Source organism: Oncorhynchus masou, chromosome 11, assembly GCF_036934945.1.
Source record: "Oncorhynchus masou masou isolate Uvic2021 chromosome 11, UVic_Omas_1.1, whole genome shotgun sequence".
NCBI lineage: Eukaryota > Metazoa > Chordata > Actinopteri > Salmoniformes > Salmonidae > Oncorhynchus > Oncorhynchus masou.
The window spans coordinates 44,245,522-44,272,329 of record NC_088222.1 but is presented as its reverse complement, the minus strand read 5'-3'; the positions used below and the strand labels follow the sequence as shown (position 1 = coordinate 44,272,329).

At 39.0% G+C, this 26,808-nt stretch overlaps 1 protein-coding gene across 5 annotated transcripts in view; it reads left to right on the top strand.

The window, feature by feature from the left end:
* The window catches only part of LOC135548732 (opioid-binding protein/cell adhesion molecule-like), a 582,577-nt gene extending 557,875 nt beyond the window's left edge, over positions 1–24,702 (top strand). For 3 of the 5 annotated variants that reach the window (XM_064978603.1, XM_064978606.1, XM_064978602.1), the window contains 5 exons: positions 6,405–6,525; positions 8,371–8,522; positions 9,627–9,662; positions 19,896–19,973; positions 20,367–24,702. In XM_064978603.1, the coding sequence (XP_064834675.1) occupies positions 6,405–6,525; positions 8,371–8,522; positions 9,627–9,662; positions 19,896–19,973; positions 20,367–20,473 (494 nt within the window). In that variant the 3' untranslated portion in view covers positions 20,474–24,702. The remainder of the gene's footprint in view (positions 1–6,404; positions 6,526–8,370; positions 8,523–9,626; positions 9,663–19,895; positions 19,974–20,366) is intronic. The other 2 variants (XM_064978604.1, XM_064978605.1) reach the window with 2 other exon arrangements.
* The last annotated feature ends 2,106 nt before the right edge of the window (positions 24,703–26,808 follow it).

The following is a 26,808-nucleotide window of genomic DNA, read 5'->3' as shown; positions in this document are numbered from 1 at the left end:
TACGGCTCCCTCGAACAGGCCCGACCCCAGTGATCTGCGTGAAGAGGCAGGAGGGCGGGCTGCCTTCTGAGGAATAGGAGGCAATCAAATAAACCCCCACTCCCTCAAATCTGCTCGCAAACATGCAATCTTTGGACAATAAAATGGAGAAGTTATTGGGAGGATTAAACTACCAATGGGACATTAAAAACTAACATCTTATGCTTCAGAGTTGTGCCTGAATGACAACAATATCAACATACAGCTGGCTGGTTATATGATATACCAGCAGGATAGAACAGCGGTGTCTGGTAAGACAAGGGGCGGCAGTCCATGTAATTTTGTAAACAACAGCTGGTGCACGATATCTAAGGAAGTCTCGAGCCTGAGGTAGAGTTTCTCATGCTAAGCTGCAGACTACATTACCTACCCAGAGTTTTTTTTTGTAGCTGTTTACATACCACCACAGTCAGAGGCTAGCACCAATATAGCATTGAATGAGCTGTATTCCGCAATAAGCAAACAAGAGACTCACCCAGAGGTGGCAATCCTAGTAGCCGGACACTTTAATGCAAAGAAACTTAACCTCTAGCGTTGAGCAATCCGGGAGCGTAATCATAGCTTCAAGCTCATTAGCATAACGCAACGTTAACTTTTCATGAAAATCGCAAATGAAGTGAAATAAATATTGGCTCACAAGCTTAGCTTTTTGTTAACAACACTGTCATCTCAGATTTTCAAAATATGCTTTTCAACCATAGCTACACAAGCATTTGTGTAAGAGTATTGATAGCTAGCATAGCATTAAGCCTAGCATTCAGCAGGCAGCATTTTCACAAAAACAAGAAGCATTCAAATAAAATCATTTACCTTTGAAGAACTTCGGATGTTTTCAATGAGGAGACTCTCAGATAGCAAATGTTCAGTTTTTCCAAAAAGATTTGTGTAGGAGAAATCGCTCCGTTTTGTTCACGTTTGGCTAAGAAAAAAAACAAATTCAGTTATTACAACGCCAAACGTTTTTCGAAATTAACTCCATAATATCGACAAACATGGCAAACGTTGTTTAGAATCAATTGTCAAGGTGTTTTTCACATATTTATTCGATAAATCATTCGTGGCAGTTGCCTTTCTCCTCTGAACCTAATGGAAAAGTGGACGCAGCTGGAGATTGCGCAATAATTGACGGAGGACACCTGGTAAATGTAGTCTCTTATTGTCAATCTTCCAATGATATGCCTACAAATACGTCACAATGCTGCAGACACCTTGGGAAACGACAGAAAGTGTAGGCTCATTCCTGGCACATTCACAACCATATAAGGAGACATTGGAACACAGCGCATTCAAAATCTGGGGCATTTCCTGTATGAAATTTCATCTTGGTTTCGCCTGTAGCATTAGTTCTGGGGCACTCACAGACAATATCTTTGCAGTTTTGGAAACGTCAGCGTGTTTTCTTTCCAAAGTCAATTATATGCATAGTCGAGCATCTTTTCGTGACAACATCTTGTTTAAAACGGGAACGTTTTTTTTTAATCCAAAATTAAGAGCGCCCGCTATATCGATGAAGTTATATCAGTTTTACTTAATTTCTATCAACATGTTAAATGTGCAACCAGAGGGAAAAGAACTCTGGACCATCTATACTCCACACACAGAGATGCATCCCTCGCTCTCCATTTGGCAAATCTGACCATAATTATATCCTCCTGATTCCCGCTTACAAACAAATTCAACCAGGAAATACCAGTGATGGGATCAACAAAAAAGTGGTCAGATGAAGCAGATGCTAAGCTTCAGGACTGTTTTGCGAGCACAGACTGGAATATGTTCCGGGATTCCTCCAATGGCATTGAGCAGTACACCACATCTGTCATTGGCTTCATCAATAAGTGCATCGAGGACGTTGTCCCCACAGTGACCGTACGTACAATACATACCCCAACCATGGATTGCAGGCAGCATCTGCACTGAGCTATAGGCTAGAGCTGCCACTTTCAAGGAGCGGGACTAACCCGGAAGCGTATAATAAATGCCCTCCGACGAACCATCAAAGGCAAAGCATCAATACAAGACAAAGATTGAATCGCACTACACCAGCTCTGACGCTCGTTGGATGTGGCAAGGCCTGCAAACAGCACAAGCTGTATCGGAAGACTGTGTGATCACGCTCTCCACAGCCAATGTGAGTAAGACCTTTAGACAGGTCAACATTCACAAGGCCGCAGGACCAGACAGATTACCAGGACGTGTACTGCGACCATGTGCTGACCAACTGGCAACTGACATTTTCAACCTCTCCCTGTCTGAGTCTGTCTGCTTGAAAGATGTTGGTATTACAATCATAGTGCCTTTGGCAAGAACACTAAGGTAACCTGTCCTAAATGACTACCGATCTGTAGACATGAAGTGCTTTGAAAGGCTGGTCATGACTCACATCAACACCGTCATCCCAGAAACCCTAGACCCATTCCAATTTGCATACCTCCCGAACAGATCCACAGATGATGCAGTCTCTATTGCGCTCCACAATGCCCTTTCCCACCTGAACAGATGAACACCTATGTGAGAATGCTATTCATTGACTACAGCTCAGCGTTAAATTTTTTTGCTTTTTATTTTATTTTACATTTATTTAATTAGGCAAGTCATTTAAGAACAAACTCTTCTTTTCAATGACGGCCTAGGAACAGTAACATCTTCAGGGGCAGAACGACAGATTGTACCTTGTACCTTCCTTTTATTTTATTTATTATTTGACTGCTATGCTATTCAGTGGTTGCTGACGAAAATGATCCCGCAATAGGGATGGGTAGCGTCAAGAAGTTAACGTGATTGCAGCACTAAGAAGTTAACGGGATCGAAATGACAACAGCCAGTGAAAGTGCAGGGTGCCAAATTCAAAACAATAAATCTCATAAAAATTCCTCAAACATACATGTATCTTTTCTGTTGCAATCTTGTTGTTAATCCCACCACAGTGTCCGATTTCAAATAGGCTTTACAGCGAAAGCACCACAAATGATTGTTAGGTCACCACCAACTCACAGAAAAACACAGCCATTTTTCCAGCCAAAGTGACGAGTCACCAAAAGCACAAAGAGAGAAAATTAATCACTAACCTTTGATCGTCATCAGATGACACTCATAGGACTTCATGTTACACAATACATGTATGTTTTGTTTGATAAAGTTCATATTTATATAAAAAAAATCTCAGAACACATTGGAGCGTTACGTTCACTAGTTCCAAAAACATCCAGTGATATTGCAGAGAGCCACATCATTTTACAGAAATACTCATAAATGTGGATGAAAATACAATTGTTAGACATGGAAATATAGATATACCTTTCCTTAATGCAACCGCTGTGTCAGATTTAAAAAAAACCTTACGGAAAAAGCAAACCATGAAATAATCTGAGAATGGCGCTTAGAAAAAAATATTAAATTATCCGCCATTTTGGAGTCAACACAAATTAGAAATAGCATTATAAATATTCCCTTACCTTTGATCTTCATCAGAATGAACTCCCAGGAATCCTAGTTCCACAAATGTTTGATTTGTTCGATAATGTCCATTATTTATGTCCAAGTAGCTACTTTTGTTAGGACGTTTAGTACACAAATCCAAACGCTCGTGCAAGTCCAGCCGACCGTCGGATGAAAACTTCAAAAAGTTATTACAGGTGGTGGAAACATTCCAAACTAGGTGTAGAATCCATATTTAGGATGTTTTAAAAAAAATCATAAATCTTCAATAACGTTCCAACCGGAGAATTCCATTTTCTTTAGAAAAGCCATAGAACTCAGGTCGCGCTCATGTGAAATGCGTGACCAGGACCTGGCTCTGTGCTTGACCACTGACTTAAAGAGCTCTCATCCAGCCCCACATCACAGAAGCCTCATTCAAGTTTCTAAAGACAGTTGACATCTGGTGGAAGCCTTAGGAAGTGCAACAACCAATATCCCACTGTGTATTCAATAGGGGCTGGGTTGAAAATCAACCAACTTCAGATTTCCCACTTCCTGTTTGGATTTCTTCTCAGGTTTTTGCCTGCCATATGAGTCCTGTTATTCTCAAAGACATCATTCAAACAGTTTTAGAAACGGTTTTAGAAACAGTTAGAAACGAGTGTTTTCTATCCAATACTTATAATAGTATGCATATATTAGCAACTGGGAATGAGGAGCAGGCCGTTTTACTCTGGGCACCTTTCATCCAAGCTACTCAATACTGCCCCTGCAGCCATAAGAGTTAACCATTTCCCACATTCTTAATATAAGAAATATTGTTTCAATGTCCAATCTTTTGATGTTAGAGTTTTTAGGCAGACCATACTCTCTAGACAAAGCATTCCTTTGGTGGATACTGAAAGGCAGAGGGGGACAGCCCCCCCCCTTTCTGTGGGAGAGAGGGGTCTGGCTATCTTCAAACATGTGCCAATCTGATCTGGCACCTTTGATCCTCACCAAGGAGAGAGGGTCAGGACAAACTAAAGTTACATAAATAACTCTAAATTAAGCATATAGGAGTACCAATTTATTTTGCTAACCGCTCAACTCAGCTTTGTTCAATTTTATTTTTATACTATAATATATTACAAAATAATGACACAATTGTAACCTTTCCTAGCGGAACCCCTCGACAACATTCCGCTGAAAAGGTACCGCGCAAAATTAAAAAATATTTTTAGAAATATGTAACTTTCACACATTAACAAGTCCAATACAGAAAATGAAAGATGAACATCTTGTTAATCTACCCATCATGCCCGATTTCAAAAATGCTTTACAGCTAAAGCACAACATGATTATGTTAGATCACCGCAAATAAAAAAAAACTGCAATTTTTCCAGCCAAAGATAGGAGTCACAAAAAGCAGAAATAAAGATAAAATGAATCACTAATCTTTGATCTTCATCAGATGACACTCATAGGACATCATGTTACACAATACATGTAATTTTTGTTCGATAATGTGCATATTTATATCCAGAAATCTCAGTTTACATTGGCGCCTTACGTGCAGGAATGTTTTGATTCCAAAACCTCCGGTGATTTTGCAGAAATACTCATAATAAACATTATAAAAGATACTAGTGTTATTCACAGAATTAAAGATAATACTTCTCCTTAATGCAACCACTGTGTCAGATTTCAAAAAAACTTTACGGAAAAAGCATAATCTGAGAACGGCGCTCAGAACCCAAAACAGCCAGAGGAAAATCCGCCATTTTGGAATCAACAAAGTTAGAAACAAAACCATAAATATCCACTTACCTTCTTCATCAGAAGGCACTCCCAGGAATCCCAGTTCGACAATAAATGACTGATTTATTCCATAAAGTTCCATCATCTATGTTCAAATAGCCACTTGTTGTTAACGTGTTCAGCCCAGTAATCCATCTTCATGAGGCGCAGGCGCTTCATCCAGACAAAAACTTCCGTTACAGTCCTTTAGAAAGATGTATGGAATCAATTGTTAGATGTTTTTAACATAAAACATCAATAATGTTCCAACCGGAGAATTCCTTTGTCTACAGAAAAAGCACTGGAACGAGAGTTAACTCTGTCAGGAGCGCGCATCATGAGACCAAGGCTCTCTGCCAGACCACTGACACAAGTCTCATGAGCCCCCCCTTTATAGTAGAATCCTCAAACCAGTTTCTAAATATGGTAGACATCTAGTGGAAGCCCTAGGAAGTGCAACCTCATCCATATCTTAATGTGTTTTCGGTAGGCCAAGCTTTGAAAATCTACAAACCTCAGATGTCCCACTTCCTGGTTAGATTTTTCTCAGGTTTTTGCCTGCCATATGAGTCCTGTTATTCTCAAATACATCATTCAAACAGTTTTAGAAACGTCAGTGTTTTCTATCCAATACTAATAATAATATGCATATATTAGCATCTGGGACAGAGTAGGAGGCAGTTCACTCTGGGCACGCTATTCATCCAAATGTGAAAATGCTGCCCCCTATCCCAGAAAGGTTAAGCAAGTCTTGTCTGCTAAATGAACTAGTGTAGCCCACAGCCATTTGGTATAGCCACATCAGGACCTAACATAAGGACAACTCAGAGTATGCTATTCTGTTCTATTGAAATAGGCAACATTTTCTTCATATCATGCTTCTTTAGATCTGTCTATAATAATAAATAATTAATTTATTGTGAAGGAGTAGGCTATATTACATGAATTTATTTGACTTTTTAAAAATGTAGATGCTCCAAATGTCTGCATCAGTGTCTTGTAGTGGAAGCCAGGATATGCTAAATGTGTTTATGTTAATTAATGGTCAATTACAGTGAGGCCACTTGACAATCACCGGCTGACAACATTTTGTGACCGCCACAGCCCTAACCTAACCTTCACTCCCTCTCTGGCATCCTGATCCCATGAGTGCCCTCGTGTGCCCGTAGATGCCCCCAGTGTGTCTGAGGGCAGAGACGTTGGTGTGACCCTTGGCCAGAGAGGGGTGCTGGAGTGTGAAGTGGATGCGGTGCCCAAGGCCGACTTTGAGTGGTATCGAGACGACAGAAGGTAAATTGTTGTGCATGTTTGCAAACATGTTGAATCTATGCTTTATGCAGGGTTTTCCTGGAAGTTGATTTTCAAGAAAGGTCATTGGGTCATCAGCATATATATATATATATATATATATATATATCTGCTCAAAAAAAGTGAAGTGAACACTAAAATAACACATCCTAGATCTGAATGAATGAAATATTATTATTAAATACTTTTTTCTTTACATAGTTGAATGTGCTGACAACAAAATCACACAAAAATTATCAATGGAAATCAAATTTATCAACCCATGGAGGTCTGGATTTGGAGTCACACTCAAAATTAAAGTGGAAAACCACACTACAGGCTGATCCAACTTTGATGTAAGGTCCTTAAAACAAATCAAAATGAGGCTCAGTAGTGTGTGTGGCCTCCACGTGCCTGTATGACCTCCCTACAATGCCTGGGCATGCTCCTGATGAGGTGGCGGATGGTCTCCTCCCAGACCTGGACTAAAGCATCCTCCAACTCCTGGACAGTCTGTGGTGCAACGTGGCATTGGTGGATGGAGCGAGACATGATGTGCTCAATTGGATTCAGGTCTGGGGAACGGGAGGGCCAGTCCATAGCATCAATGCCTTCCTCTTGCAGGAACTGCTGACACACTCCAGCCACATGAGGTCTAGCATTGTCTTGCATTAGGAGCAACCCAGGGCCAACCGCACCAGCATATGGTCTCACAAGGGGTCTGAGGATCTCATCTCTGTACCTAATGGCAGTCAGACTACCTCTGGCGAGCACATGGAGGGCTGTGCGGCCCCCCTAAGAAATGCCACCCCACACCATGATTGACCCACCACCAAACCGGTCATGCTGGAGGATGTTGCAGGCAGCAGAACGTTCTACACGGCGTCTCCAGACTGTCACGTCTGTTACATGTGCTCAGTGTGAACCTGCTTTCATCTGTGAAGAACACATGGCGCCAGTGGCAAATTTGCCAATCTTGGTGTTCTATGGCAAATGCCAAACGTCCTGCACGGTGTTAGGCTGTAAGCACAACCCCCACCTGTGCATGTCGGGCCCTCATACCACCCTCATGGAGTCTGTTTCTGACCGTTTGAGCAGACACATGCACATTTGTGGCCTGCTGGAGGTTATTTTTCAGGGCTCTGGCAGTGCTCCTCCTGCTCCTCCTTGCACAAAGGCAGAGGTAGCGCTCCTGCTACTGGGTTGTTGCCCTCCTGCGGCCTCCTCCACGTCTCCTGAAGTACTGGCCTGTCTCCTGGTAGCGCCTCCATGCTCTGGACACTATGCTGATAGACACAGCAAACCTTCTTGCCATAGCTCGCATTGATGTGACATCCTGGATGAGCTGCACTACCTGAGCCACTTGTGTGGGTTGTAGACTCTGTCTCATGCTACCACTAGAGTGAAACCACTGCCAGCATTCAAAAGTGACCAAAACATCAGCCAGGAAGCATAGGAACTGAGAAGTGGTCTGTGGTCACCACCTTCAGAACCACTCCTTTATTGGAGGTGTCTTGCTAATTCTCTATAATTTCCACCTGTTGTCTATTCCATTTGCACAACAGCATGTGAAATTTATTGTCAATCAGTGTCGCTTCCTAAGTGGACAGTTTGATTTCACAGAAGTGTGATTGACTTGGAGTTACATTGTGGTGTTTAAGTGTTCCCTTTATTTTTTTAGCAGTAGTATATGTGTGTGTGTATGAGAGCGAGAGAGTCTTCCCTTCAAGGACGTTTTGTGTATTGTTTAACTCGCATGGCTGAGGCAGCTCTATATGCATTTTAAATTGGTCAAATAAATTCATAAATGTTTTCACTGACTACAGAGCTGTTTCCTTCTCTCTCAAGGATCTTCAACGGTTTAGATGGCATGGAGATCGAGGACGCCGGGCAGCTCTCCAAGCTGACCTTCTTAAACATCTCAGAGGCAGACTACGGCAACTACACGTGCATCGCCATCAACAAACTTGGCAGCTCCAACGCAAGCTTTGTTCTGTATGGTGAGTACATTATGCCATTCAGGTGCAAAAAAACGAGAATGCTGTGTAGGTAACACTTTTTAATAACTTTCATGAATAAGCCATTATACATGCTTCTAAATGCTTTGTAAATTATTAAACATTTTATAAATGTTTATTATGAATATTTACAAATGTTGAAATGTTTATTTATTATTTGTTTAGAAATAATTTATGAATGCCTATTCATGAAAGTTATGATAAAGTACTCTGAATATTTCTTGTTATTAATAAACAGTGCATGACTAACACGGAACCCAAACCTGCTGCGCGCTTGCACCATCGTGCATAAATGTATTTTGTCCCACAACACTAAAAGCGATCACAACACGCAGGTTAAAATATCAAAACAAACTCTGAACCAATTATATTCATTTGGGGACAGGTTGAACATTTATGGCAATTTAGCTAGCCAGCTTGAACTTGCTAACTAATTTGTCTTTAGCTTCAGCTATCTTGCTGTTGCTAACTAATTTGCCCTGGGATATAAACATTGAGTTATTATTTTTCCTGTAATGCACAAGGTCCTCTACTCCGACAATTAATCCACACATAAAATAGTCAACCGAATCGTTTCTAGTCATCTCTCCTTCCTAAAATAAAAACTCAATGATTATGTCCCAGGACAAATTAGCTAGCAACAGCAAGCTAGCTGAATAGGACAAATTAGCTAGCAAGTGCAAGCTAGCTAGCTAAATTGCCATAAATGTTTAATGCTTTTCGACCTGTCCCCAAATTAATGTGATTGGTTTAGAGTTTGACTAGATATTTTAACCTGCATGTCGTGATCGCGTTTGGTGTGCGGGAACAAAATAATGTATGCACAATGGTGCACACAAGCAGCCGGTTTTGGTTCCATGTTAGTCTGGGAATCTGAGCCTTAATTTAACGCAACATTATCATAATGATTTAGGTTAACAGCAACACCTTTCACATCACTGTATGCCTTTAATACTGCACCCACAAAGCTAAAAACATATTCACCAGCTTGACTTTCTCATTGTTCACATTAAGGTAACATTGTCAGTGATTGTTTGCTTTTTGTTTGTTTTATATATTTTGCTGTGGTCTGTTCTTCTGGTGTAGAGGTTATTGAGCCTACTAGCTCAACACTAATGCAAGGTTAGTACCGGTATTCAGCATGAGCATGCTTTTCGACTCACGCTCACCTCTCTGATGCGCTAACAGAATTCTAACAATGCATCTTTAAACATTGCCATTTTCACATTGACAACAAACTGATTAGATGCCAATATCACTGGAGTGGCACTCATTGCTAATTCTGAGGTGACAGGAGGAATATGTTTCTGCCATTGGAAGGGGCCAGATAATGTTTGAGCAGTGCATGACAAAATTAGATTGTCAGAAGGTTACTGGGCTGCTCATGAGAACTTTATTAGCTTCTAATTCCATTTATTAATATTGATAACAAGTTAAAAATGTATGTCAGACAAGTGACATTTCCTGGAAGAGGGCCAGATGAGGAGAAAGTAAGTCAAGTAAAATCACTGTGGAAATGGTAAATGTTAAATGTTTTGCTAACTCTGTTTTTGTTTTTCTTATTTCAACCGCCTAACCGCCTCGCTATGTGGCATGGCTTCATTTTATTTTGCATGTGCTTCATCTGCTGTGTAAGTATCTATCTGTCCTAAAACTATCATTTGTGTTGTATGTGTTAAAGCTGTTGTGACAATTTGTTAAATAATTTGTCTGTCTGGTTGTGGAATGGTGTCTTTATAGGAATCACAGAGACATTCCTAATTCCCATTTTTTTTAAATCAATGCCATGTGTTCTTTTCCATTCCGAACTTCCCTCTAGTTAGTTGTAACTAATACTTGTAATGACTGTTACTACTATAGTGAAGCCGTACACCTGACCTCTTAGCAATGTGTTAGCAATGCACATTTGAATGATTGATTTGATGTGTGGTCAACATCATTGTATTAATTAGACAGATGTTTGGAATATAAGTGAAACTGGATCATTAACTGTGGCGCCCCTCTTCAGAGATGTATTACTTGCTTTGATTTGGATTGTGGGGGGAAAGCGGCAATATTATTGTAATTATCCACATGCAGGTTTAGGAATAATCTACCATGGCAGCATAATTGGATAGATGTCCCAATAGAATAGCTGGTGAACTCCAAGAAAATCCAAAGGAAATTAGAAATCATTGTGTTACTCGGCTTCAAAGTAAAACAACTGCAATAATTTCGTCCCTCTCTCTCGCTCAATAATGCCCCATGTGGTCCAATATTTTGGGGATTTCGAAAGCCCTTTTGAACCATACGACCCTGCAAGGCCAAAGAATGGAAATATGTTTAACTCATATAAGCCTTATTATATAGATCATCTCGTCAGCCTCCGAAATACAGTATAAATTCACATTCAATATGAGCTTTGCACAAAGATCATTACTGAGATTAAACATTTCATCTTGAAAGGGGACATAACACAATAGCTGTGACAATTGTCTCTAGAATTGTACCTCTTTCGCCCTCTCAACTTGTCCCAAATCATATACAAAATAATAAGTGTTCAGAGCACTTGGATGCTTGTCAAGGGCATTCGTTTATGGAGTTCGAGGACTACTCTACTTTGGCCTGGATTGTTGTTGTCTGGCCTGGATTAAATTCTTAACGTTAAGAGCAAATCAATAATTCTACATTTTGTCTCTAAATGAACAAGTCTTGTTCCCACTCTAGGTGAATAACATCCCAGACCTTATGGCACCATATTTTTTATGCAGTACATGATGGATACAACATGACATTCGGGTGACAAAACAGTCCTATACATTATTGTTATTAAATACTGATGACAAAACAGTTCTATACACAGTTTATTAGGTACACCCATCTAGTACCGGGTCAGACCACCATTTGCATCTAGAACAGCCTGAATTATTCAGGCCATGGATACAAGTCGGAAATGCTCCACAGGGATGTTGGTCAAATAGGACCTGATGGCATCACACAGTTGCTGCAGATTGGATGGTGATACACCACCGCCACCATCCTGTTCCATTGACACAAGGCAGTATGAGTCCAGGAACTTATACTGCTCAACGCAAATCTTCGCCAAATCTCTGCCATCAGCATGACGCAACAGGAACCGTGATTCGTCAAACCAGGCAATTTTTTTCCCACTCAACTGTCTAGTATTGGGGATCGTGTGCCCAATCGAGACGCTTCTTCTTGTTTTTAGCTGATAGGAGTGGAACATAGTGTGGTCGTGTGCTGCAATAACAAGGATCAACAAGTTTTGCGCCCCAAGATGTCGTTCTGCACACCACTGTTGTACTGTGCCGTTATTTTTCTGTTTGCGGCCCTCCTGTTAGATTGCACAGGTATTGCCATTCTCCTTCGGCCTCACTCATCAATGAGTTGTTTTTGCCAACAGGACTGCCGCTGGCTGCATGTTTTCTCAGGAAACTCTAGACACTGTTGTGTGTAAAAAGCCCAGTCGGGCATCCGTTTCAGAGATACTCGATCCGGTGTGCCTGGCATCAATCATACCATGCTCAAATTTGTTTAGGTCACTCATTTTGCTTCTTCTAATGTTCAATCGAACAGTACTTGAATACCTCAATGCCTGTTTTCCTGCTTTATATAGCAAGTCACAGCATCATGACTCACTGTCTGTAGGAGCAATCCATTTTTGTAAACAGGGTGGTGTACCTAATAAACTGGTGATTGTACTTTACTGTCATTATATACTGGTGGCAAAACAGTACTAAACATTATTTGACTATATACTGGTGACAAGGGTGTTATGGGTGGGCCTTAGGGGCCCTGGCCCCCCTACCATTCCTCCTTGCCCATCCAAATGAAATATTGATCATATATTTGAACAAGACGCGAGCTGACAGAAAGACTCATCAGTTTCAGTTAAAGCATCCGAGCGAGAGAAACTGCACCCCTCTGTCTCAGTATGTTTACAAAAAATGTACAAATGTAACCTTTATTTAACCAGGAAGGGCTAATTGAGATTTTAAATCTACCCTCTGTCCTGGCCAAGATAGGTAGCACCAAGTCATTACACAATTACAGACAGACAACGTGAAAAACTACAGGTAATCTAGTAAAAAAACGGTTATAACAAAATCATTAAACAGCTAATTAAAAACTGACAGGTCAGGGAATCTGCCTCAAAATCCTTCATCAATGATTTGAAAACACAATTCGGGACAAGTTCTTCCAGTTTAAAAGTATTTTGTGAGGCGTTCCAAGCCGATGGCGCAGTGTACATATAAAAGCCCTTTTACCAAATTCAGTTTGGACATTTGGAACAGTTAGCAGGATAAAGTCCTGCGAATGGAGAGAGTACCCACCACATTTCTGAACAATAAAAATGGCCAAATAAAATGGTAAACCTAAAATGGCTTTGTAAATAAAAGAATACCAGTGACTGAGCCTATGACTGACTAGAGAATGCCAGCCAACCCTTGTATATAAAGTGCAGTGGTGAGTAAGGGTTTTGCAGTTTAAAATAAATCGCAATGTTCCATGGTAAAGGGTGTCAATTGATCTCAAACACTGAGCGGAAGCATTCATATATACAATATGGTTTAAACCATGTATCTGATGTTGTCTGGACTAAAATAGTGTGGCATGTCAGATACATGAGCTACATATAAAGGGGCGCTGTTTCGCTCACTCGGATGCTTTCTCCGTTGATATAGTTTCAGCAGACAGGAATAGGCGAAGCGAGAGGGTTCACTCTCGAAAATTCTGTTCAGAATAAGCCCAATGCGTTTACATGGGAATAATATGCAGACCTAAGCTTGTCACCTGCCTTCCCGCCATTGGGACAAAGACTCACATTGTTACGACGGAGACATGAGCATCTCGTCATTACATATGCTACAGATCTCTGGCTTCAGCCTCTTGCAAATTGGAAAGTAAAGTTGGTGGTTGCACTGTTAGGATGCTGGATTGCCCTAAAGTAAAATGTTTTGCCAAAATTACATAATTACCCCTGTCTAAATAAAATCTGACAAAATACAGGGAGCATGACTAAGCCACAGAGGATCATTAGCTTATTTAAAAAAATAGCTGTGAATTGTTTCAAATCAGAAGTGTCTAGGCCTATGCCTATTTGGGAAGCCCGCAGTTTTGGATGTGCATGTGGCAATAGGTCTAGCTGATTGAGTTGCGGCTGTCAGTGAAGAGTCTAAAATATGTGTGAAGATAATGTGTCTTGAGTATTATTTACAATGTTGCCTCAAGAAGAAGGGTCGGGGTAGAATGATTGCATAGTTATGAAAGTGCCCATTTGGCAATATCTGATTTCTGATTTGTCTTAACTCACCACGTACACCACTAATAAGCTGAGCTTTCAGTCATTTTTTTATTTTTCTTCACACAAGTCAATGAAGTCTGTTTTTTTTAACACCCATTGCGAAACATAGTTCCTCATTACTTTAAAAATCTTTCCAACACTCCCGACCTCCACATGGGCAAGAATATTGGACATTTTATCTCAGCCTATTGGATGATAACTTTTTTTTAAACTAGGACAATCATTTATAATTTACTTTTTCCAACATAATATAGGTACAGCTGATCTCCTTATTGTATGGGACACTTTTAAATGTGCCTTTTAGATGCCATGCAATTCAGTACTCATGTCACACCCTGACCTTAGATCCTTATTTATTCTCTATGTTTGGTTAGGTCAGGGTGTGACTCGGGTGGGAAAATCTGTTTTCTATTTATTTTTTGTTTTGCCGAGTGTGGTTCCCAATCAGAGGCAGCTGTCTATCGTTGTCTCTGATTGGGGATCATACTGTATATAAGTTGAGATTTTCCATTTGGATTTTGTGGGGTGTTATTTTTTTGTTTAGTGTCTATGCCTGACGGAAGTGTTCGCTTTAGTTTTTTTGGATTTGTTATTTTTGTTTGAGTGTTTCTGGAAAATAAATATCATGAACACTTTCCACACTGCGCTTTGGTCCACTCTTCCTTCCACCGACGAGAGCCGTTACAACTCATCTCTAAAACAAAAGCAATTTAGGTCAAAAAAGTACAAATTAACAAATTAAATGGAAGGACTATCAGTACAGATAGATGGCAATAAAGTGTACCATAGAGGTAAACATTAAGTTAGAGAAAAAACAAAAATAAATGTAGGAACTTATTCAAGAACGATTAAGTGTAATATATTATAAAAATAAAGTGAACTGGATGAATATGGGGGAAAATGCACCAAATTATTTTTTAATTTCAACTTAGAATTTCTATCAAAAACAATTTACGAAAACTTGTTAAAAATGACAGAGTCCATGATTCACCAAACAATATTTTGAAAGAGGAAGCAAAGTACTTTAAGCAGGTTTGAGTTTGTCTCCTCCATCTCCACTAACCAAAGTTAATTGTATGGATTTTTTTCTATTAAATAAAGTAAAATGAACAACTGCACATAAAGACTAATGTGAAGGCCAAATTACAGAGGGGGAACTTCTTGATGCAATTAAAGCCTTTAAGTCTGGGAAAATTCCAGGGCTGGATGGAATACCAGTTGAGGTATTCCAAAACTTTTTTGATGTACTCAGAGGACCGCTATTAGCATGTTTTTACCACTCCTTTAAACATTTTAGATGATTAGATACTCAACAAAAATGTCTGATTTCATTAATACTGAAACAGGATCCAAGGTGTAAATATAAAGATCCAGTCCATTAAAAAAAATGGAGTCACCTTACACTTCAGTGTTGTGATGCAAAGTCTCGCAAAATGCATAGCGCATAGAATTAAAAAGGTATTGTTGAAATGTTAGCTATTAAAATCAGATCCAACAATAATATCAAGTGGTTAGAAATCCATAGGCTCTAGATACTTTTTATAACCTCTGGATCACAAAAATATATTTATTTGATTTATTTATCCGTTATTTTACCAGGTAAGTTAACTGAGAACATGTTCTCATTTGCAGCAAGGACCTGGGGAATAGTTACAGGGGAGAGGAGGGGGATGAATGAGCCAATTGAAAACTTTTACATTATTGTGTAGTTTACCAATAAAATGGTCTGACGGTGATGTGGACATACTCTGTATACATATCCACATATCCCGAAATAAAAAAATTCTCACTACAATACATTTTAATAGAAAGTTAACAAAAATAGATAAGATCTTGCTATCATGGAACAGAAAATACCTGTATTTGTGAAAAAAATCAGTGATTAACTCTTTAGTCATATCCTAGCGACCTATCTTTTTTTTAAAATTATATGAGCAAAAAATATTCAATTTTATTTAGAACGGCAAGACAGACAAAAGTAAACGGGCCTATTTATGTCATGAGTTTGGGGCGCAGAAATTATTAAATATTTGTCACGATCGTCGTATTGAGTAGACCAAAGCGCAGCGTGGTGTCAATGCATGATTTAATGAAAAGACGGAAAAACCACGAAGTACACTAAAACAAACAAGACGACCGTGACTGCTAAAGAACCACTGTGCTAACAAGCAACATAACATGGACAATAACCCACAAACCCAAACTGGATGGCAACGTAAATAGGTTCCCCAATCAGAGACAACGACAAACAGCTGCCTCTGATTGGGAACCAATCCAGGCCACCATAGACCTACAATATTCCTAGACCAGACACACACACCTAGACATACAAAACCCTAGATGAGACAAACACACATACCACCCTCGTCACACCCTGACCTAACCAAAATATATAAAGAGAACAAAGAATGCTCAGGTCAGGGCGTGACAATATTAAAGCATTAGACCTCTCACTAAAGGTGTCAGTCATACAAAAGTTATACTTAAATCTGAACTGGTTCTTTAGCGGATTAGTAAGAATGTCTCACCCCATGTTCAAAAATGGCCCTTTTCCCTTTATTCAGATTACAACCTCTCACTTTCGGTTATTTTAAAATGAAATAATATCCAAAATATCTCTTTGAAACAAGCCATAGAAATTTGGTTGCAATTTTAGTTTAATCAGAAAAGACAGAACAAATAATTTGACCAATATTGTGATTAAACCAAAAAAGATCATGTATAAGATGTTATTTCAGTAAATGTATCATAAATAGGACTGGTGGAGTTATGTCACACATGCAGCTAACAAAAGTTACAACCAACTATTTGCAGCATTACCACAAAAATGGAAGAGGAAAATGTAAGGGGGGAAATGTAAGGAACTTGTCTGTTGGCCCAATTGGTTAAAGAAAATGTGATAAATAAAACATTATACCAGTTTCATTTAAGGACCAAAGAAATTACAGCTGTGCAGATTGCAAAATAGTTGGGAAGAGATTTTCAATGCATCGATTCCATGGCACGTGGTTTATGAACTGATACGCAAAACGACATCGGATTCAAAACATAGAAAATTCAATGTAAATTATTATACATAATTCATGCAACAAATAGAATGTTATATATATATATATATAGGGGATACAACCATCTCAGCTCTGCAGACTTTGCTGCGAAGAGACAGAATCATTAGATCACTGTCCATATGTAGCTTGTTTTTGGTCCCAGGTTCAGGAATGGCTGAAGAATTGCAACATTTACCTGGAACTAACTCTGAAGATAGCACTACTGGGTGATTTGAAAAGTCATAGTCAATCAATCAATAATATAATAATACTTTTAGAAATAATGTTTATTTTATTTAGAATCTGTAGAAACTGAGAATAGAAACGTTCAGAACTTTTGTGAAACATCACAGCACTGTTGAAAGATATATGGAAAATAGAAATCCAATATGGATGGTGTTAAGAGCTAGATGGGAGGGGTTGAGTGGAGCTGAAGGGTTGGACGAATAATAACAAGATAACTAATGTAAAACATACTGTGTCCGTAAAAAGGTAGGTAGGTTCAGAACTTTTGCGAAACAGCACAGTTAAAAATATATGAAATATAGAAATCAAACTGGATGGTCTTCAGAATTAGATGGGTGGGGAAGAGGGTAGCGGAAGGATAGAAGTAAAAACAAACAACATTTTACTATCGTAAAATAGATTGCGTCCATAAAATGTATGTACAGTAGAAGCCTAAGTGTTGTTCATTAGTTTACTCCAATTAGTGGTGGGGTGGTAGAAAATGATAAAGGAAAATATTATTTGAAAATATGTGTATTTATGTACAGTGGCTTGTGAAAGTATTCACCCCCTTGGCATTTTTCCTATTTTGTAGCCTTATAACCTGGAATCAACATTTATTTTGGGGGTTTTGTAATCATTTGATTTACACAACATGCCTACCACTTTGAAGATGCTAAATATTCCTGAATGTGAAACAAACAAGAAATAAGACAAAAAATACAAAACTGGGGTGTGCATAACTATACACCCCCCCCCCCCCCCCCCCCAAAGTCAATACTTTGTAGAGCCACCTTTTGCAGCAATTACAGTTGCAAGTCTCTTGGGTCTCTATAAGCTTGGCACATCTAGCCACTGGGATTTTTGCCCATTCAAGGATACACTGCTCCAGCTCCAGCTATAGTGTTGCTTTAGCTGTATGCTTAGGGTCATTGTCCTGCTGGAAGGTGAACATCCGTCCCAGTCTCAAATCTCTGGAAGACTGAAACAGGTTTCCCTCAAGAAGTTCCCTCTATTTAGCGCCATCCACCATTCCTTCAATTCTAACCAGTTTCCCAGTCCCTGCCGATGGAAAAACATCCTCACAGCATGATGCTGCCACCACCATGCTTCAGTGTGGGGATGGTGTTCTTGGGGTGTTGGGAGGTGTTGTGTTTGCTCCAGACATAGCGTTTTCCTTGATGACCAAAAAGCAACATTTTTGTCTCATCTGACCAGAGTACCTTCTTCCATATGTTTGGGGAGTCTCCCACATTCCTTTTGGTGAACACCAAACTTGTTTGCTTCTTTAAGCTATGGCTTTTTTCAGGCCACTCTCCCATTAAGCTAATCTCTGTGGAGTGTACGGCTTAAAGTGGTCCTATGGACAGATACTCCAATCTCCGATGTGGAGCTTTGCAGCTTCTTCATGGTTATCTGTGGTCTCTTTGTTGCCTCTCTGATTAATGCCCTCCTTGCCTGGTCCGTAAGTTTGGTGGGCGGCCCTCTCATGGCAGGTTTGTTGTGGTGCCATATTCTTTACATTTTTTAATAGTGAATTTAATGGTCCTCCGTGGGATGTTCAAAGTTTCTGATATTTTTTTATAACCCAACCCTGATCTGTACTTCTCCACAACTTTGTCCCTGACCTGTTTGGAGAGCTCCTTGGTCTTCACGGTGCCACTTGCTTGGTGGTGCCCCTTGCTTAGTGGTGTTGCAGACTCTGGGGCCTTTCAGAACAGGTGTATATATATATATATACTGAGTGCCCCCACTTAAACATTCCATCAGCAGGAATCGGGATTGGAATATTTCTATAGCTATATTAGCTAACCTAGCTGTGCAAGAAATACCATGGACATACAGTGTCTTCAGAAAGGTTTCACACCCCTTAACTTTTTCCACCTTTTGTGTTCCAGCCTGACTGGAAAATGTATTACATTTTATATTTTGTTTACTGATCAACAAACAATAGGCTACCCCATAATGTCAATCAAAATATATTAGTGTTTTATGTTCCATTCATAAATATATCTGTGTGCGTACACTTTTTTTTTTTTTACAAATTATCTTCCCTTTTGACATTACGGAGTATTTTGTGTAGATCATTGACAACAAAAAATTACAATTAAATCCACATGTATCTCACTTTGTAACACAAAATTTGGAAAAAGTCAGTGTGTGAATACCTTCCGAAGGCACTGTATCAATGTCGGGTATTAAGTAAACAGAACTAAAAATAACAATTAATGTCCTCTTTTGAATTGGTTACCTAATAGATCTGGGTAAAATATATTTGTTTGTTATTCAAATAATTATTTTGTATGTGAGTATTTTCAAATAATATGGCACAAATCAATACTTCTAAATTAAGTATTTGAAACTTTTTTCAAATTTCCTATACATATCATACTATTTGAATGTATTTTCAAATATTTATTTCAAATACTATTCCCAAATACTTGGATTAAATGCATGGGAGTGTATTTGCGTCGATGCATTTGAGTATTTTCAAAGACTCTGAAAGTCTATCTCCAAATACATTCCTATACTCAACTACGTCTTTTCAAATAAAAAACATCTAAAAAATTACTTCCAAATGTCTTTAAAAGTAATAGAAATGCCCTAAATAGTATTTGAACCCAGGTGTGGTACCTAGCAACCGTTTGGCCCAGGGGGTAGTTTATTATGTGCAGAGTGTCAATTACTCAGATAATTTTGCATGTGAGCAGCATTTGCTTGTGAGCTGCTCTGTTGACATGTTTTGAGTGCCTTCTTTCATGTAATCTCTCTTTTTAGAGGGGTCAACCAATGTGTTATTGTTGAGTTCATCTGTGTTAGAAAAGACATCCTCTGAAACCTTTGCATTACCGGCAGGTTTGTAATGAATCCACTTTAAAACCTAACCTAATACCCACAAACTAATTATTAAAAAAAATGTGATCAACACATGATTAAATACTAACCCGTAGATTAACAGTACTGATACCTGTAGGTGACGTTAAGGGAAAGGGGGATGTAGTTGTATATTGTTGTACTACCACACACATTTGCGAATATTAGTGAGACACACCTCTCCTTGAGCAGACAGCAAGTTAAGAGTTGGTGAGAAGGTATTAGAGCAGTGAATCACTTGTTAACAGAATATTTACATAGTGATATCCATCCGACAGGTTTATGCAAGAGAAAGTGCAAAACCAATCTTGAATGCCTCAAACTCATCCAAATGTTTTGTTCCCTCTCCTCCGCCCTCCGCCTTCGCCATGACAGGACCCGGAGCAGTGCAGGATGGGAACAGCGGCTCGATGGGGACACACGTACACACCTACACCTGTCTACTTCTGGTCATCCTCCTTCCGTTTCTGCTCAAGTTTTGATGCAGTGGGCTTTCTGGCATCCGAGGGCAAGGTTGCATGTTTTGTGTGTTTTCTCTCACCTGGAACCACAAACGTGATGCACAGAGTGCATAGGCTACCCTACTACATCATGTCGAACCGCTAAACAGTATTAGGTAACATACTTTTTTAATTCATTTTAGTTGAGTTTTAAGGACATAACAAGTTGCTTTTTTTGTTGTTGTTTAGTTTCGCCTCCCATTATGATATGATTCTTAAATGTTTATTCATGTGGGTCTCAAAAATAGGCCTGTCCGATATAGTTTGTCTGTTATTTACATTTAATTTATCTCAATTTCCCCCGACTGACAGTCATCTTAGCCCCAAGAGTTAAGTGTATGAGGTGAACTAAACAAACACCTCAAACACAGGCAAGGACCAGAAGGACTGAAATCCCTCTAGGGCCTAAAAGCCTGTAATCATGTTTGTTTCTGCTGTAATTATTTTGGATACATTGACAAACCACAACCGGTTAAGAAGAAATTGAATTTTGACAAATGTTCTTCTTCCTCTCATCACTGTAAATTGTGATCTTTTCAGTTTGTGCTATGCTATTTTTTTGTTTGTTTTTAACACATATTGAAAAGGGGTAAATAAAATATAAAAGTTGTATAAATTTGTGCAAAGACCATGTTTGTCTTCCCTTAACTTAACTGGCACAAGTCTATACAAGGTGGTTTGAAGAATAATTACTTAACTAGTTATGAATGGAAAGGGAGTTTATTCTCATTTTTGTGGACATATAACTTCAACTAATGTAATCACTTGCAAAGTTTATTCATGTCTTTACAGCTGGTGTTACTGACTTGCCTCGTTAAATAAAGGTCAAATATGGATCACGCTAAGTGCAAATCCTAACTTCCACTTCAGTCACTTAGTCTCCCACTGACATCAATGCATCACTAAGTGAAAATTGGACCCGAAGTGGAAGTTAGGATCCACCTCTGAAGATTCTCAGCTGTTAATATCAGTATTTTTGTATGGTCATTGTTTTGAGTTAGTATTTTGGAACAGTCTCATAACCAATAAGTATGAACTGTTTGGTTGTGTTGAACTGGTACGTTTAGACTGGAAATTCAAATAGATTGCTTATATTGTCTCCCAATAGAGTGCAGATACATTAAAATATTCTCATACAGTGTGGTATACCGAGTTAAATAATCAGGGTGGAGTTTGGATTGATTTGAAATCGGGTATGTCTTCTCGTCGACGTCTCTGTGACACTCAGGAGCTACAATAAAACGTTCTATAACCATCCACTTAATTTTGCGCAATTAGATTTTGTTTAGCAGGCAAGCACAATCCATGCTCCATGAAATCACTGAACAAAAATATCAATGCAACATGTCGTGTTGGTCCCATGTTTCATGAGCTGAAATATAAGAAAATGTTCCATATGCACAAAAAGCTTATTTATCTTCAATGTTGTGCACATTTGTTTACATCCCTGTTAGTGGGCATTTCTCATTTGCCAAAGTAATCCATCCACCTGACAGGTGTGGCATATCAAGAAGCTAATTAAATAGCATGATCACAGGTGCTCCTTGTGCCGTGGACAATTAAAGGCCACTCTAAAATGTGCAATTTTGTCACACAACACAATGCCACAGATGTCTCAAGTTTTGAGGGAGTGTGCAATTGGCATACTGACTGCAGGAATGTCCCCCAGAGCTGTTGACAGATAATTTGTTAATTTCTCTACCATAAACTTCCTCCAAAATTGTTTTAGAGAATTTGGCAGTACGTCCAACCGGCTTCAAAACCACAAACCACCTGTATGGCGTTGTGTGGGCGAGCAGTTTCCTAATGTCAAAGTTGTGAACAGAGTGCACCATGGTGGCGGTGGGGTTATGGTATGGGTATGCATAAACTACGGACAACGAACAAAATTGCATTTTATCTATGGCAATTTGAATGCATAGAGATACCATGACAAGATCCTGAGGCCCATTGTCGTGCCATGCACAGCCCCATGTCACAAGGATCTGTGCACAATTAATGGATGCTAAAAATGTCCCATTTCTTCTATAGCCTGCATACTCACCAGACATGTCACCCATTGAGCATGTTTGGGATGCTTTGGATTCACGTGTATGACAGTGTGTTCCAGTTCCTGCTAATATCCTGAAACTTCGCACAGCCATTGAAGAGGAGTGGGACAACATTTCACAGGTCACAGTCAACAGCCTGATCAACTCTGTGCGAAGGAGATATGTTGTGCTGCATGAGACAAATGGTGGTTTTCTGATCCACACTCCTACCTTTTTTAAAGATAACTGTGACAAACAGATGCGTATCTGTATTCCCAGTCATGTGAAATCCATAGATTAGGGCCTAATATATTTATTTAAATTGACTGATTTCCTTATATGAACTGGAACTCAGTAAAATCTTTGAAATTGTTTCATGTTGCATTTATATTTTTGTTCAGTATACAAGGATTTTGCAGCTTTCTGTGCAGTGCATCAACTCGTTTTCCCAGTTTATAAAACTTTATTAAAATATCTGTGCCCATATTCACAAAGCATCTCGGAGAAGGAGTGCTAATCTGGGTTCAGTTTTGCCTTCAAAATTAATGTATTGACATGGACAGGGGGGAATTGATCCGAGATCAGCACTCATACTCTGAGACCCTTTATGATTGCTGACCATGGTCTTGATTTATTTCAGTCTGTCCTCTAAACACCATGTTTTCAATAGATACATGTACTGTAATGTAAATGTAAGCAAGACAAAGGTTCAGAGTAGCGTTGACATGTAATAAGGGATGGATTACACACAATGAAAAGGGATATATTTGCTGTTGTATTGCTATTCCACAGTTCTCTGACAGGACATTGCAGACACACCTGAATGTTCATCTCTCATCGCTGTCTCCTAAATGATTAATTCCTGTGTTGGTTTTAACGTTGCCTATATCAGACAAAGCACTTGTTGAGCCCATAACAAACACATCCTAATTCAGAGGTCTTAAAGGTAGACTCAACATTATGACATCATCATAAACAGCGGGGAAACTTCCTGCTTTCTCCCAGAAATCAACAGCAACAAAATCTAACCTGCCAGGACTGCTGGTATTGCATCTTCCTTAAGTGGGAATGCCTCAAGGAAGGGCACAAATTAGGAGTCAGTTTTGTTAGTCTTCTGTTGTTGATGTCAGCACATGTGTACGATGAAGTCTGACTTTAATATTGTATTCACAAATGTGGAGAAAGGGACACATTCTGATGTTACAAAATATTTGACTTTTTAATGTTTCAAACCTGTGGTGCTGCCATCAATATCGGCCATATTACAGCAGACATAAGGGTGCATTTATCACACATTTCAAATGGGCTATGTCTGTGTGGGGGTCACATTGATTTGATAATGATTAGAAATATACATCACTGTAATTCATGATTCACCAGGCATCGGCATTATTGTAAATGATTCTTGAACTTGGATTTCATTTGAATACATTGTTCCATATGGCAGAGCACTCAGCTAATAAAGTGAGATAGCGCACCTATTATCCACTCAACACTAGCATAATTGTTTGAACCCCAAATCCATTTAGAAATAAATACCACAAGTATTACCCTAGTAAAATAGGTATTCAGACCTCAATGGGATAAATAAAGGTTAAATAAGTAGCACATAATTAGTCAAGTGTTCTACTGTGGTAAATGTACTGATAAAACAGATCCAAATGTCTGTTGAACGATAAGATCATTCTAGTGACTGAAACTATATAATATGGGCTCAATGAAGGCCATGCTAAGGGTAGATTCAATAAAAGTTGTATTACTTTTTTTGTAGTTGTTTTAAAACATATGTACAGAAAGCAACATCTGGGGCTTCTGAGAAGTTCACGGTATAACCATTGCAGAAACTTATTTCCAACTTATTTTTGACTGAGCTTATATTGGACCTACCCTATAGTATAGTGCTGTTTGTGACGTGACATTTAAGTATGCATTCAGTCACTCTGTGGTGACCGGCACACACACATTCCCTCTACCCCAATACAAGACAGTCAAGTCATTCACCCGACAAAGGTCAGTCAAAGTCGTCCCTTTATTCTGGTTGATTCCACAGTGAATGGAAAATTACATTCTATTTGACTCCCTGTGATGTAAAAGATTGTTGGTTCATATGTATTTTCTTGTTGAAGATTGTGTGTTCATATTTCAAACTGACAATAATAATAAAAAATGATCTTAAATGCCCCATGCTTTGACCATCTTTGTTTGAGTGCGCACATTGCTATGCTTTGGAATTGCAGGTCATTCATTCATGTGTGTTTGCTTCATTGGGTAATTGAACTAACCTGGTGTCTCCAGTTACTCTGTTGATCCAGCTTGTCAGCCATACAGTACCTGTCAAGGACCCACATGACAGACCTGCATATTGTGTATTTTTTCTGATTGGGAGACATCTCCAATCTGCTAACCTGCGTTAGGTAAATCAATCCCTTTTCACGCCAGGTGTCTGCCAGAAGGTGGAGAGAGTAGTGAGGGCAAATCCGTTTTTGTGATTTTTGGTATATCATCAAAATAAATAAAAACACAGCATGTTTTTGGACTCATTCAGCAGTTTTTACCAGATTATGTACAATACCATTGGAAATAATGTTGAACGTTCAAATTATGTTCCTAAATAGCCCAATGTAAAAACACAGTTTTAATGTGTCCAAATCAATAACAAATATGCAGAAACAGTTCATGCTATATTGAAAACCTAAACCTAAAATGTATTATCTACACATACTGTACATGTGCAACAACAGTAATCATGTTACTTGTATAATTTCTTTTATGAGCACCTTACAAACTGCACACGTACCAAAAACCCTATTGTTTTGACAAATGGCAATAAACCACTCATATTGATTAGGGAGGAAATCAGGTTCTATACGCTGTTGAACCTACTACAACTCAAAAAACACTTGGAAACTGGAGATATTTTGACATCATTGGTTAGAGAAAAACCTGCATTAGACTGTCAGCTAAATGTTAGAATGTTGCATTTTGATATGGGGGGGGGGGGGGGTCACCAACAAAGGGAAATGTAACACTGTCTTGTCAATCACTCAAATATCAATTATCAGGTTGAAATCAATAGCGCAAGCGGCAGGAAATGAGGTTGCAGGTCCTGTTTAAACTAACACAGCTCAAAAAACACATGGAATCTGGGAATAACGTTTGAGGACAACTTGCAGAAGACACCTAGCTAAATTTGTATTGCATTTCGATTCAAGTGGGTCGCCAAAAATATTTTCTTATATATCCTGAAAACATGATTGCTGACATGCAAGACATTTTGGGACTAAATCAACAAGGGACTAATGAAACCAAATTTAATTTAAGTGATAGTTTGACTCTCAAATCATTGTATTGGTTTGCGACTATCGACGTTTATACAGAGTAGCCCGAATTTTCTGTGCCAGTTGACCTTAAAAATAATTGCGATGTAAGTCCTACAACAGACAGGCGTGTATAAAAAAATCTACGGTAACAAACCAAATATATTAATATGTTTAAAGCAATCAAATTAATGTATTTGTGATGACTGTTAACTTTTAGATCAAAAAACACCAATCTGAAAGAAAAAGTAATTCCACTAAATGTTGTGCTTTTATGAAAATGGGATTTTGTGTAATGTAGTAACAAAAACTGTCGACATTGGGGAAATTTGGGACAAACTCTACTTTTTGTTCATAAATATTTTTCATACTATTTACAACATTTGAAGTAAATATTTTGATAGAAAAAATACCATGCTATTGTTTGAGGAGAGTGCACACCAACCAAACACTTTTATCACGGCAACAGATTTGATACATTCACCTCTGAAGGTAAATAATATACTTACATTTGGTAATTTTGCTCCGATTTGTCATCCTGTAGGTACCAGAGATAGCATTGTTTTTTTTGATAAAATATATTTTTATATTCAAATGTAGGAACTGGGTTCTACAGTTTGAACCCCTGCTATCTCTGGCCCCACATCCAACCTTCCCGGCCATCTAGATGTGTGGAATGTAGTGTATAAGCTAATGATCCATCATGTATGACATTCCTGGGAGTTGGGTTGAGGTCGGGTGTTTGCGGAGGCCAGGTGATCTGATACATCACTTGAATTCTAAATAAATCAGACAGTGTCACCAACAAAGCTCCCCCACACCCCCACACCATCACACATCCTCCTCCATGGGGAACCACAAATGCGGAGAGGCTGGTAACTCTTAATAAACTTATGCTCTGCAGCAGAGGTAACTCTGAGGCTTCCTTTCCAGTGGCGGTCCTCATGTGAGCCAGTTTCATCATAGTGCT